At 48.4% G+C, this 14,019-nt stretch overlaps 1 protein-coding gene across 1 annotated transcript; it reads right to left on the bottom strand.

The window, feature by feature from the left end:
• Window positions 1–289: 289 nt before the first annotated feature.
• On the bottom strand, window positions 290–13,844 carry LOC141172690 (uncharacterized). The gene is made up of 2 exons (XM_073657141.1): window positions 13,719–13,844; window positions 290–1,408 (listed from the first exon to the last, which is right to left on the bottom strand). The coding sequence occupies exon 2, from the start codon at window positions 1,401–1,403 to the stop codon at window positions 558–560; it is 846 nt and encodes a 281-aa protein (XP_073513242.1). The 5' UTR covers window positions 1,404–1,408; window positions 13,719–13,844; the 3' UTR covers window positions 290–557.
• Window positions 13,845–14,019: the final 175 nt, after the last annotated feature.

Here is a 14,019-nt window from a genome sequence, read left to right as displayed (position 1 = left end):
AATCTTCTCATTGTCGATGCGAAAGCAGGCAAATTTGCAACTTTTACTTACGTCCCAGAAAAAAATAAAATATCAAACTATGTGGATACCCCAACGCCTATACTTTACTTTAATGCTCCCATAGACCCCCATTTGTAAAAAGAATGGAATAGAAAGTGTATATATTCCAAAGTTGGATTTATTCCTGCAAAAAAAAGAAAAAACACAATGAAGATCTTGCACATCTCCGTTCACAATTTTTTTTTTTTAAAAGGTATGGCTTTCAGAAGATTTTTCACACAAAAACAAATTATTTTTTTAAAAGTGAATTTATTGAACAAAAACAGGAAAACATAGTATATACTGTATATATAAATTTGGTATCACCAAAATTTAATTGTGTAAAAATGGGCTTGTGTACATGGAACTAAAATGGACAATTGGAAGACAGATGAAAGTCAACACATTTAAATAAGAATACAGAAACAACTGTCACTTTTGCAACGTTCATCGCTTTAGTATGTTTAATAAAGTTCGTAACTTTTGTAAATGTCGTAATTTTTGCCACTTTCATCACATTAATAACATTCATCACTTTCGTCACTTTCATCACTTTCGTCACTTTCGTCACTTTCATCACTTTCGTCACTTTCATCACTTTCGTCACTTTCGTCAATTTCGTCACTTTCATCACTTTCGTCACTTTCGTCACTTTCGTCACTTTCATCACTTTCGTCACTTTCATCACTTTCGTCTCTTTTTTCACTTTTGTATCTTTCGTAAATGTAATTTTTGTATATTTTGTCACTTTTGCATGGTTTGTAAAATTCATAATTTTTTCCACTTCCGTTACTTTGGTAAATTCTGTCACTGCTTTTGTGACTTTCGGCACTGACATGGCTTTGCTCCTTAATAAGCAAATTTTTCAGCTTTCCCGTGTGTTGTGGTGAAGCTTTAGCAATGCCAACCACCTTGATTCTTCTGGGATCCCAGACACAATCCTCTTCCAGCCCACTGTCAACCATTCCACAATTTGGTGGCATCCAGGCAGTATCATAGCCATGTTCATGCCATGTCACCTGCAGAGGGTGATCTTGATAATTAATCTTCTTTACCTTGCCTACACTTACTCTGAGCTTCAGGACAACTTGCCGTGATTTGACATGTAGTGGGTATCTCAGAGCTTTGTTTATGTCTCTGCTGACGTAGACCCCTGGTCCCAGCATTCCATCTTCAGATTGCTCAAATCCACCTAAAATTATGTCTTTCGCTGCAGAAAATGTGGTTCCGTGGTACATCACATAGATCCTTCCACCTTTTGGCAGATCATTACTGCGGAGAATGACTTCCTGAAATCCAGGCAAACGCTCCTTTCTCCAAATATCTTCAATGTAGTTTGAAAAATATTCAGAGTGATAAGCCATGTTTACTGTAATAAAGAAGGATGATGTGGTGAGTGGTATACAGAGGGATACGTTAAAAATGTTATACCAAAGTATCCAATCTGAATATGTGCTTTAAGAAAATTCTTTAGGCATATGTCTCGCCAACTAAATCCTATAAAGATAAAGATGGCTGGTTCAACCATTTGTTCAGACGACAGCTATCTCTTTCGACTCCCCCATATATTGGAATGTTTAGTTCTGCCAAGCGCTCCTTGGACCCAAGAGATCCGTGGTCAGACTACTCTAGCAGTAGCTTATCTCAGTGAGAACAAAGGGATAGGCTGTCCAAAACTGTCCATGCCATATCCTCCTTCTCTCTTCCTCTTTTGTCAGAGGAATACTATTTAAATCTCTAGGCAGAGAAAATCCCCATCAGATTAGAAGTGCTGTCTGTGGCTCACTGCTAAAGTTTCTGCCTACCATGCTACTGATTTAGAATTTGGATCCTGGGGAAGACCATGTTACGATTCCGCCTTTAGGTGGGTCTGGAAGAGCGAATGACAATTCAGCCATTCAATCAGTCTTTGATCTTTCAGAAAAAAGTTAACAGGGCAATGAAAGTATTGTACGCTTACTGGAAAATGACATCCACACTCGGATATTAATTTGTTTTGTATGGTTGTCCTGAAGAAGAAGTTGGTGTGACTCACAAACGTGTTGACAATAAACCAGCATATTATATCTGAGTGTGGATGTAATTATTCAGTAAGTGCAGAATACTTTCATTGCCCTGGCAACTTTTTTTCTGAATTTTAGTCTTTTTAGTGGTTGTGTCGCATACAACCATGCAAAGTGAGTATATTTACTTTTTCTCTCCTGTTGTGTACTTGGATAAGATCTTTTTGCGCTTTTGTATTTTATTTTGTCTTTTATCTTTGCTGCCTGACCTTGCTTTGACCATCCGTTTGTCTTGCCCTATTGTTTTCATCCGCTACCTTCCTGGAATTCTGACCTTGGACTGTTACCTGACTATGCCTTTGCCTTTTCCGTTTATTTATGACGAGCCTTCTTAGTATCTGACCTCGGACCTCTTGACTATCCAGCCTCATGGCTTGTCCTTGAGTAGTGACTAACGTCACACACCAAACTTAAAGAACAGCAAATAATTAATTAACTATTTATGAAGGCATCTGCTGAGTGTGGACAGATGCAGAGGAGGAAAATGAAAAATGACAAGTAGTGATGAGCGAGCACTAAAATGCTTGGGTACTCATTGCTTGGGTTGAGCAAATTGGAATACTCGGGTGCTCGACCCGAGTAACGAGCCCAATGTAAGTTTATAGGAAACTCGAGCATTTTTCAGGCGGCTCCCCCCGGCGGTCTGCAGAGGGCCTAAAAATTGTCCAAATCGATAGGAACAGTGCTCAAATGACATGGGAACAGCATGGGGAAGACCCCTGGAAGCATTTCTGACTCCCAGGTCACTGCTGTCAACAACGTTGTCAGAGTATTACGCCACTTTCACAGATTCACAATAAAACATACAAAAACAAAACCAAAATGGATTTTCCTGGGAAATACAGTATATTAAGGAACATCCTTTCCAGGGTAATGACTTGTATATAAGGCAAACTAAATAACCAAAACCAAAAATACTCCTCCACACCTTGGGCTATGTTCACACGTAGCGTTTTTGATGCGTTTTTGCAATTTTGCACTGCTTTCAACAAAGACAAATGCATTCACTGGGAAATATCATTTTAACATTGTGACACATCATCAGACACATGCATACAGTGCTGAAAATACATGGGAACAGCACAGGAAAGACCTCTGGAAGCTTTTCTGACTCCCAGGTCACTGCTTAAAAGTGTGCCCATCATAAGTGATCCTTGGCGCATGCGAAGATGCCTCCCGCCATGCACCTGTCATTGCAGACTTGCAATAATCACCGTCCACGTCCTTGTCCCAGTGCAGCGTTCAGTTGTCCCTACCCCATTCCTTGGAATGCAAGCGCAAGTATGCAGCCAGCCACCCACCCACCCACAGGCTGCAATACTATACTGACAAATTTTTGACAGCTGCTTGCACTTGAAATGTGGCCTTTTAGGCTCGTGGAGGCGGAAGATTTTCATAACCTCATGCCGGCGGCAGCCGGGTGTCCATACTTGGTCCCCAGCCGCCACTGTTTCTCCCGGTATCGTCTCCGCCTTCCACAAGCACGGGTCCCAAACCATTACCCGTGCCCTCCCCAATGCACTTACTGGGAAGGACCGCCTAAAGACAAACAAGTGGACAGGTGAATGTGGCCAGGGACGGTACGGAGCCAGTCCACAGCTTTTTTTGCTGAGAGATGTATTTAGCTCAGTGAAAGGACTGGCATAGAGGGAAACCATATCTACCCTGGGTGTCATTTCTCCCAGGAAGTTCTCTAATACAGCTTGTTGCAGAAGCAATGGCAGCCCGTCCAACATCAACTCGCACTTGTCGGTGGTGCTTTGACACATAAACATCTTTCTTTGCGCATTTAATTTCATGAATACAGATTTGAACAATGGCCTGATCTGCAATGCGGTTTAAGAAATAACATGCATAAGCATGTCCGATCCACATTAAAAAAGCAGCCATAGAGTGTCCAGGAACCTTCCCCCACACTTTTCTTAGCCAGGGCTGCTTCTCGTCAGGGTTGGACGGGCTCACCAGAGAACCGGAGACTCCTCCGGTGGGCCCTGGCTTCTCCTTCAGGAGAGTTCATAATGCCGACGTGAGGCGATGATGATGATAGAGGCCACCATCTGCTTAGTTTTCTCTTACTTGGAATGCAAGCGCAAGTATGTTGCCAGCCACCAACCCACCCACAGGCCGCAACACTAAACTGCCAGATTTCTGGGCAGCTGCTTGCACTTGAAATATGGCCTTTTAGGCTAGTGGAGGCGGAAGCTTTTCAAAACCTCATGCCAGCGGCAGCCAGGTGTCCATACTCGGTCCCCAGCCGCCACTATTTCTCCCGGTATCATCTCCGCCTTCCACAAGCACGTGTCCCTCAACATTACCCCTGCCCTCCCCAGTGCACTTACTGGGAAGGACTGCCTAACCACAAACACGTGGACAGGTGAATGTGGCCAGGGACGGTATGGAGCCAGTAGACAGCTTTTTTTGCTGAGAGTTGTATTTAGCTCGGCGAAAGGACTGGCATAGAGGGAAACCGTATCTACCCTGGGTGTCATTTCTCCCAGGAAATCCTCTAATGCAGCTTGTTGCAGAAGCATTTGGCAGCCCGTCCAACATCAACTCACACTTGTCGGTGGTGCTTTGACACACAAACATCTTTCTTTGCGCATTTAATTTCATGAATACAGAGTTGGACAATGGCCTGATCTGCAATGCGGTTTAAGAAATAACATGCATAAGCATGTCCGATCCACATTAAAAAAGCAGCCATAGAGTGTGCGGGAACCGTCCCCCACATTTTTCTTAGCCAGGGCTGCTTCTCGGCAGGGTTGGACAGGCCCACCAGAGTACCGGAGACTCCTCCGGTGGGCCCTGGCTTCTCCTTCAGGAGAGTTCATGGTGCCAAGATGAGGCCATGATGATAATAGAGGCCACTATCTGCTTAGTTTTCTGTTACTTGGAATGCAAGCGCAAGTATGCAGCCAGCCACCCACCAACAGGCCGCAACACTAAACTGCCAGATTTCTGGACAGCTGGTTGCACTTGAAATATGGCCTATTAGGCTCGTGGTGGCAGAAGCTTTTCACAACCTCATGCCGGTGGCGGCCGGGTGTCCATACTTGGTCCCCAGCTGCCAATATTTCTCCTGGTATCATCTCCGCCTTCCACAAGCACGGGTCCCACAACATTACATGTGCCCTCCCCAGTGCACTTACTGGGAAGGATCACCTACCCACAAACACGTGGACAGGTGAATGTGGCCAGGGACGGTACGGAGCCAGTCCACAGATTTTTTTGCTGAGAGTCGTATTTAGCTCGGTGAAAGTACTGGCATAGAGGGAAACCGTATCTACTCCGGCTGTCATTTCTCTGTCATCAGGTTCCGACCATTGTCACACACGACCATGCCTGGCTGTATGTTCAGCAGTGAGAGCCACAGATCAGGCTGCTGTGTTACAGCTTTCAACAACTCTGCAGCGCTTGGCGGTTTGTCAATTAAGCATTAAGCATGTTATCTTCAGCACAGCCTGTTGCCGCTTGGCCAAGGCAGTGCTGCAGTGCTGTCAACTTGTGACTGATGTGGTCATTTCGGAGATGGAGAAGGAGGTGCAGGAGCTGAACAATGTGATTACATTGAGGTTAAATTGGTGACGCTGTTTTTTATACTAAAGAAAGATCCTATTGTTTTGTTTTTTTAAGTAATTTTTTAAAACAAAAGGAATTCACCGGGAAATGTCATTTTCACATTTTACAACCTTATCTGGCAATGTGGTGTGTGACACATCATCAGACACATCCTGTTTTATTTATGATGGAGGGACTCTGAAAGTCATAAGCCTATTTTTATAGGGACATCAGATGGCCCTTAATATTCTTAAAAGGCCAGCAGTCGGCCCTCGCTATTGTTAGAGAGCCATCAGCCAGCTAGCTTTGTTGTTCCCACAAGTGGGTCTCCTATACTATTATTGCGTATCCAGTGACTGCAAGGGCTGCCAAAAATTTGGAGCAATACCCCTTTGAAGAGACATAGAGGAGGGTCTCACTAAAAAAAATGTTTAATGCCCATGCTGTGACAGCAAGAACTGCCAAAATTTGGGAATAGCCCCACTAAGAATTTAAAGACACATAGAGCAGGGCCACAGTAACAACAAATTCCATTTAGAAAGGAGAGAGTCTGCTACACAGTTATAGGGTATGCAGTGAGTCCAACGGCTGACCAATTTTAGGAAAAACCCCACTAAGAATTTAAAGACACACAGAGCAGGGCCACATAACAAGTACGACATGTTCCCATTAGAAAGGAGAGGGTCTGCTATACTGTTATAGGGTATGCAGTGAGTCCAATGGCTGACCAATTTTAGGAAAAACCCCACTAAGAATTTAAAGACACATAGAACAGGGCCACAGTAACAAGGTACGACATGTTCCCATTAGAAAGGAGAGGGTCTGCTATACTGTTATAGGGTACTAGATGGTGGCCCGATTCTAGAATAGAAGCATCGGGTATTCTAGAATATGTATGCGGCCGACCGGGCGCGACTAAGCAGCGAAGCAGTGTTTAAATGGGTTGTGCACTACTTTAAATTAACCGCCCAATGTATGTTCAGTACGTTATGGGCAGTTGGTGAGTCACATGACCACATGGGCGGAGTCAGCCCTGCTATCTCCGGAAGGTGGCGTACTTCTTTGAAATCCGGCGCCAATTGGCCGGAGACCGTGTTTAAATTTGCCACCCATATCTCTGATTGGTCGCGGCCGGCAGCTGCGGCCAATCAGCGACACGTGTTACTGAGAACGGGGAGTGGCGTTGATGTGTGGGTATTTTCGGTGTGAGCAGCTTGGAGATGAACGGCTAGCGCCGGTCATCTCCTAGCTGCATCGCCGCTGACTTCCATGCGGCCACCGTTGGGAGATCAGCGGCTAGTGCCGCTGATCTTCCGAAAGCAAGAGTGAAGGGAGGACAGGGGAGCGAGGCCACCCGTCGGGGTACTTGTGCTGCTAATAGCCGGGAGATGAGCGGCTGGCACCGCTCATCTCTCGGCTGCGTCGCCGCTGATCTCCTGACGGTGGCCTGCATGTTTAAAATCCGGCGCCAATTCGCGGACGTGATGCGGCAGTCGCTGATTGATCGCGGCCGGCTGGGCGCGACCAATCACAGAAGCGGGTTTTAAATTTCGCAGCAACATCGGTGATTGGTCGCGGCCAGCGGCCGCAACCAATCAGCGAACCGTGTTACTGAGTACTGGAGAGTGAGTTTAAATTTGGCGCCCAAATCGCTGATTGTTCGCGGCCGGTGGCTGCGGCCAATCAGTGACCCGTGTTACTGAGAATGGGGAGTGGCGTTGATGTGCGGGTACTTTCGGTGTGAGCAGCCGGGAGATGAACGGCTAACGCCGGTCATCTCCCGGCTGCATCGCTGCTAACTTCCATGCGGCTACCGTCGGGAGATCAGCGGCTAGTGCCGCTGATCTCCCGACGGTGGCCTGCGTGTTTAAAATCCAGCGCCAATTCGCGGCCGTGCTGCGGCAGTCGCTGATTGATAGCGGCCGGCTGGGCGCGACCAATCAGAGAAGCGGGTTTTAAATTTCGCACCAATTTCGCTGATTAGTCGCGGCCGGTGACTGCGACCAATCAGCGTCGTATTAGTGAGGACCGGGGAGCTGCGCTGCCTGTGCGGGTACTTCCGCTGCGAGCAGCTGGGAGATAACCGGCTGCTCGCAGCAGAAGCATCCCGACCGGCGGCGCCGCTCCCCGGTCCTCCGTTCACACTTGCCGTCGGGAGATCAGTGGTCCTAGCCGCTGATCTCCCGACGTTAGCCGCATGGAGGTCAGCGCCGCCGCCGGTCGGGGTAGTTCTGCTGAAATCAGCCGGTCATCTCCCGGCTACATCGCCGCTGACCTCCGTGCGGCAGATGAGCCGCTAACGGCCGCCATATTTTTTCTTAAATCCCGCGTCGCTGATTGCCCGTGGCCGGACCAATCAGCGACGCGGGATTTCCTGGACAGAAGGACAGACAGACAGACAGACGGGATAAGACAATTATATATATTAGATGCAGTGAATCCAACGGCTGACCAATTTTAGGAAAAACCCCACTAAGAATTTAAAGACACATAAAGCAGGGCCACAGTAATGACAAATTCCCATTAGAAAGGAGAGAGTGTCCCATATTGTTGGCCTATGCAGTGAATGCAAGGGCTGCCAAAAATTTGGAGGCACTTCAATGCCCCTTGGAAGAGATGTGGCGTAGGGCCTCATAAAATAATGTTCCTATTAGAAAGTAGCGGGCCTCCTATACTTGTAATGCCCATGCACTAAGTGTATGGGCTGACAAACATTTACCCCTGGGGGGTATACATGAACATACTGTATAAAAAAATTTTTTTTACGGGCATCATAAACACCCTTTAAAAAAATTATGTGGGTGTTGCATCACGGACCACGGTCACCCTGGTGATATGGTGGTGGAGGATAAGGAGAAGGAGGAAGACAAGAGCAAATAGCCAAAATCAGGAAGCGTATACCCATGTGTGAGTGTGAAAAGGTGCATGGGAATACACCTCCCAAGGAAAGACACTGGATTTGAGTTTATGTTACGCTGCTATCATTCGGCGGTGTTGAGAAGTCTGGCCCAATCCTGCCCTTGTTCATTTTTATAAGAGTCAGCCTGTCAGCATTTTCAGTTGACAGGCGGATGTGCTTATGTGGCACCCCAGGGGTCTGGTTTCCACAGTAATGTAATGTTATGTCTGAGAGCAGGTGGGAGGTCCTTTGGTCAGGGATCCTGTGCATGCCACACCTCCTGCCCAGTCTTGGGAGGGGAAGAACTTCCCCTATATAAACCCGGGGCTGAAGCAGGGTTAGCAGTCAAGGAGAGTAGAGAGAAGAAACAGCAGAAGCAATACTACTACGAGTCAGGGGCTGGCAGCTGCAGAGCTCGCCCTGACTGAGAAGCTTTCTTACCGGACCCGGCGTCCGAGGCTGTGGGGACTAACTCTTACCCAGCAGCAGAAGCCGACCGGCAGGGGATTTCAGGTCCTCAGGCCCAGAAACCCGAAGGCACGGTCACACGCGTGGGACCAGCACCGCCATTGTGGAGCGGAAGCCATTAGAAGGCCCCGAGTCACCGGCCATACGGGTGAGCACCACACGGTACACTCAGGGACGTGGGCTACTTATATCCGCTTCTAGCAAGGTAGCCAGAAGAGTACAGTCAGTTTGGGAGGCCTACAACTCCGCCTGGCCAGGGGAGATCCCATCTGCTCAAGGACTGACCAGGCCCCGTTCACTAGCAAGTACTCCGGGAGGGTCTATCGTTGTTACCAGTAAAGACCCTGAATTACACCGCACCGTCTCTGAGTGGTTCCTGCTACCCCCATCATCCACATCTGCTGCCCTGAGGCCATTCCCCTCCCGTTGGGGGTTATACCATCTACGCTGCACCATCCATCCACCGGCCTCAGCGGACTGTCCTGCAGCGGCAGCTCCATAGCTGCATTCAACGGGTGGCGTAGTCGTCCTGCATCTACCGCTGTTACATCGCCGCTCAGTTTGACTCCCTGGGCACGGACCGGGTCACCGCCACGAGACTACAACCCTCAAGAGATCCGGCTCCGGGTAAGCTCCCGCGTGCGCAACGCAGCGCGACACAGGCCCAGGGGCGCGTCACTTATCAGTTATAATTCGACCAGCGGCACTAAAAATCCGCTCTGAAGTGGCAGGGATGGCCAGGACCTCCAAGGCATAGAGAGCCAGTTCATTCCACGTATCCAGCTTGGATACCCAATAATTATAAGGCACAAAGGAATCATGGAGGATGTTGGTACGGTTGGCAAGGTACTCCCTCAGCATCTTTCCAAACTTTGCACTCCTTGTGAGAGTACCCCGTGTCTCAGGGCCTGTGTGATGGGAGGGTCTGGGAAAATTTTCCCAGATCTTTGACAGTGTTCCCCTACCTCTGCTGGATTGAAGTGTCTCTGTCGCCTGTACTCCTTGGTTGTCCAATGAAGTGTGCCCTCTGCCGCCAGCGTTTTCAGATGGGAATTTTTTTAATAGTTCAGCAACAAGGGCCTTCTGGTACAGCCCCATTTTTGTAGACCTGTCCGCCTCAGGAATAAGAGATATAAAGTTCTCCTTGTAGCGTGGGTGTAGAAGTGTCTCCAACCAGTAATGACTGTCACCCAAAATTTTGAGAATGTGAGGGTCATGGGAAAGGCAGCGTAACATAAACTCAGCCATGCGTGCCAGACTACTAACAGGCAAGACTTCCGTGTCCTCACCAAGAGGATGACTGACCATGCTCTACTCCTCCTCCTCCTCCTCTTTGTCCTCTGGCCATCCACGCTGAACAGACGGTATGACAGCTGTGCAGGTAGTACCGTCTATAGTGCACAAAACTAGCTCCTGTCCTTCCTCCTCCTCTTCCTCATTGTCACCCAATCAACATTGGGATGAGATGAGGCTTGGCTGTGTGTAATCACACTGTATGGTTCCTTGCTCCATCTCATCGTGCTCCGCCTGCAATGCATCCTCTTTGATTGTGAGCAGAGAGCATTTCAGAAGACAAAGAAGCGGGATGGTGACGCTAATTATGGCGTCATCGCTCCTCACCATCTTGGTGAAATCCTCAAATTATTGGAGGATAGTACAGATGTCTGATATCCATGTCCACTCCTGAGGTCTTAGGATTTGAGAAACCGCTGAACCATGAGGTTAAACACATGGGCCAGGCATGGTACGTGTGTGAGCTCGCCTCGCCTCAGAGCCGCCACCAGGTTCCAGCCATTGTCATACACTACCATGCCTAGCTGTAGGTTAAGCGGTGTGAGCCTTAGATCTGCCTGCTCTTTCAGAGCTGTCCACAACTCTTCCGCATTGTGCGGTTTGTCACCTAAGTATATTAGCGTCATAACAGCCTGCTGCCTGTAGCAGGCAGTGCTGCAATGCTTCTAGCTTGTGACTGATGTGGTCATTTCGGAGATGGAGGCTGAAGAGGAGGAGGAGGTTGAGGAGGATGAGGCGCAGGAGCTGTAGACTGTGGGGGCAACCCTGATTGACCTAGGGCCTGCAATCCTTGGCGTCGGGAGGACGTGTTCTGTCCCAAGGTCCAACTGGGTCCCGGCTTCCACTATGTTAACCCAGTGTGCCATCAGCGAGATGTACACTTCTTGCCCACAAGCACTTGTCCACGTGTCCGTGGTTAGGTGGACTTTCCCGGTAACTGCGTTATTGAGGGCGCGGCTAATGTTTTGGGACACGTGTTTGTGTAATGCGGGGACGGCACACTGGGAGAAATAGTGGCAGTTGGGGACCGAGTACCGAGGGACGAACTCCACCATCAGGTTATGGAATGCCACGAGCCCAAGAGGCAACATTTCGAGTGCAAGCAGTCGTGAAATGTGAGAATTTAGTAGTGTGGCCTGTGGGGCTTTGGCTGCATATTTGCGCTTGCGTTCCAAGGACTGGGGTATGGACAACTGAACGCTGCACTGGGACAAGGACATGGACGTGCTTCCTGATGCTGCTACTTGAGAGTGCGCAATGACAGGTGCAGGGCAGGAGGCATCTTCGCATGCACCATGCACAGGGGATTGGCTTGCATACACAACAGCGGAAGAAGCAATGGTGCCACCTGCAGACACTGTTCCTGGACCCTAGGGTTCGGCCCACAAAGTCGTGTGCTTTGCTGCCATGTGCCTGATCATGCTGGTGGTGGTCAGGCTGGTCGTTTTGCCACCCCTGCTGATGCTGGCCTGGCAGGTGGTGCAAATGGCCTTTTTGCGGTTATCGGCAGAGTCTTTAAAAAACAACCAGACTCGGGAAGACCTAACAGTTGTACTGGCAACTTCCTTCGTGTTGGTGTTACGGGGAACGGTTGCCTGCCTTCTGTCTGCGGCCACCACACTGCTTCTTCCTGCCTGTTGGGGTGCTCTGCCTCCCTCCCCCTGTGTGCTGCTGTCCTCGCTCTGCATGTCCTGCTGCCAGGTTGGGTCAGTTAATATATCATCCACCACCTCATCTTCCACTTCCACACCCTGGTCCTCCTCCTGACTCTCTGGCAATTGTGTCTCATCATCATCCACCTCTTGTGACACTTTCCCACCATCGCCTTCATGTGACCGTGGCTGCTCAAATATTTGGACATCGCTACACGCAATCTCCTCTTGCCCCGCTTCAAGTGGACCGGGCGAGAGGCCCGAATCTATAAATGGAAAAGTGAACAGCTCTTCAGAGTGTCCAATTGTGGGATCACTTGTCTCTGGGTACTCGGCATGGTGGGAGGAAGGAGGATCAGGGTGAGGAATATGCGGTCCAGACTCACGGCTACTAAGACTTGACCGTGTGAAAGACAGGGTGGTGGTGGTGGTGGTGGCTAAGTGACTGGAAGCATTATCCGCTATCCAGCCAACAACCTTTTGACACTGCTCTGGGTTCAATAGTGGTGTGCTGTGGTCCCCTAGAAATTGGGACAGGAAGGTCAGGCGAGAAGATGTGGGTGTTTGTTGTGGCACAATTTCAGCTTGCCCATGGCCTTGTCCTCGGCCTCTGCATGCACCATCACCATCACAACCAGTTCCCCGTCCCTTGCCACGTGCCTTGCCCATTTTAAATGGAGGACAGTATCTTCCACGCTCACTACAAATGACTGAGTTTGGAGCGAACTTATATGTGATCCGTGTGGCGGAGAAAACAGAGTTTTAAATACCTGGCCTGTAGGTAAGTAGCTTGAACAGAAAACTGCGGTGAATTGCTTCACTGTCACACTAAAGGAAATTTTTAATGGAGGCCAGAAATGGCAGTATTTTCTGACAATGTATATGTGATCCGTGTGACGGAGAAAACACAGTTTTAAATAGCTGGATTTCTAGCGCTGTAATATGGAAAGGACCTGGCTGTATTCTGCAGGGCCAACAACAAAATGGCGCAGAAAAATGGTGTTCTCTGGATTGCTTTTTAAGCAAATAATGAGGATTAAGATCCAAAGAAAAGTGTTCCTGTCCCCTGATACCTGGGTCTTTGTACAGAAATATCTAACAGCAGCAGAAGGCAGAATTGGAATGGAGCCTCTTGTGCTATATGCACTGCAGTCTGCTATATACACTGCCTGCCTGCCTATATAGACTGCCTGCCTGCCTATATACACTGCTTGCCTGATATCTCTGCAGATGGATTAGTTAGTCCTCAAAAGGACTGTTTGTTAAGATGGATATGTGTAATGTACGTTTTTACTACCTAATACACAAGCAAATCTCTCCCTGACACAGCAGCAGCTCTCCCTACACTGTCTGATCCGGAGTGACTGTGACAAGCATGGCGGCGCCAGGTGTGATATACACCTGATGATGCTGTGCAGCCAGACAATCACTGTGATGCCACAACCAACATGGCTACAGCATTACAGTGAGTGACAGGCAATCCCTGCATGTTCATTGGGTCTCTAAAGAGCGTCAAACATGAAGGGAGGGGACCCGAACTCCCGCCGAGCAACCCGGAAATACTTGGGAGCGCCGAGCATCTCGAGCAGTGAGATGCTCGGGCGAGCAACGAGCAGTAGCAAGCATGCTCGCTCATCACTAATGACAAGCAGTGCATGGCCCCTGACCAACTTCATGTGCATTGTGTCTGCGCCTGCACTTCACCCAAAACCATATATCCCTATATGACTTGTGTAATGTACTCACCAGATGTAAGAGAAAGCAGGAGTGCACCTGTATTCGGCACTGCACCACTGTATATTAACGTATCAGCTCGTCCTGGTTTAATTTAAGTGATTTTTATCTACAGATTTGTTTTTTTTTACTGCTGAGGGATTACGTTACACATTTACTAAAGGGGTTGTCCAGGCTTGGCATGAAAGTCTGCGGTCACTGTGTGCAGTCATTTTGATTAATCATTGTTAAATGTTGCCCGATTAATGTCCAATATAGTTGAAAACATCAATTTTCAGCAACTTTAGTCTAATGTGTATGGGCACATTTGGAG

The sequence above is a fragment of the Phyllobates terribilis genome, unplaced genomic scaffold (assembly GCF_046119375.1).
Source record: "Phyllobates terribilis strain yellow unplaced genomic scaffold, ASM4611937v1 Scaffold_12__6_contigs__length_324123572, whole genome shotgun sequence".
Lineage (NCBI taxonomy): Eukaryota > Metazoa > Chordata > Amphibia > Anura > Dendrobatidae > Phyllobates > Phyllobates terribilis.
Note: the sequence above shows the minus strand (reverse complement) of the source record. Positions and strands in the feature narration are given on the sequence as shown.

Bases quoted from the DNA above. Each gene is read 5' to 3' on its own strand.
- LOC141172690 (XM_073657141.1), bottom strand. From the start codon at position 1,403: ATGGCTTATCACTCTGAATATTTTTCAAACTACATTGAAGATATTTGG.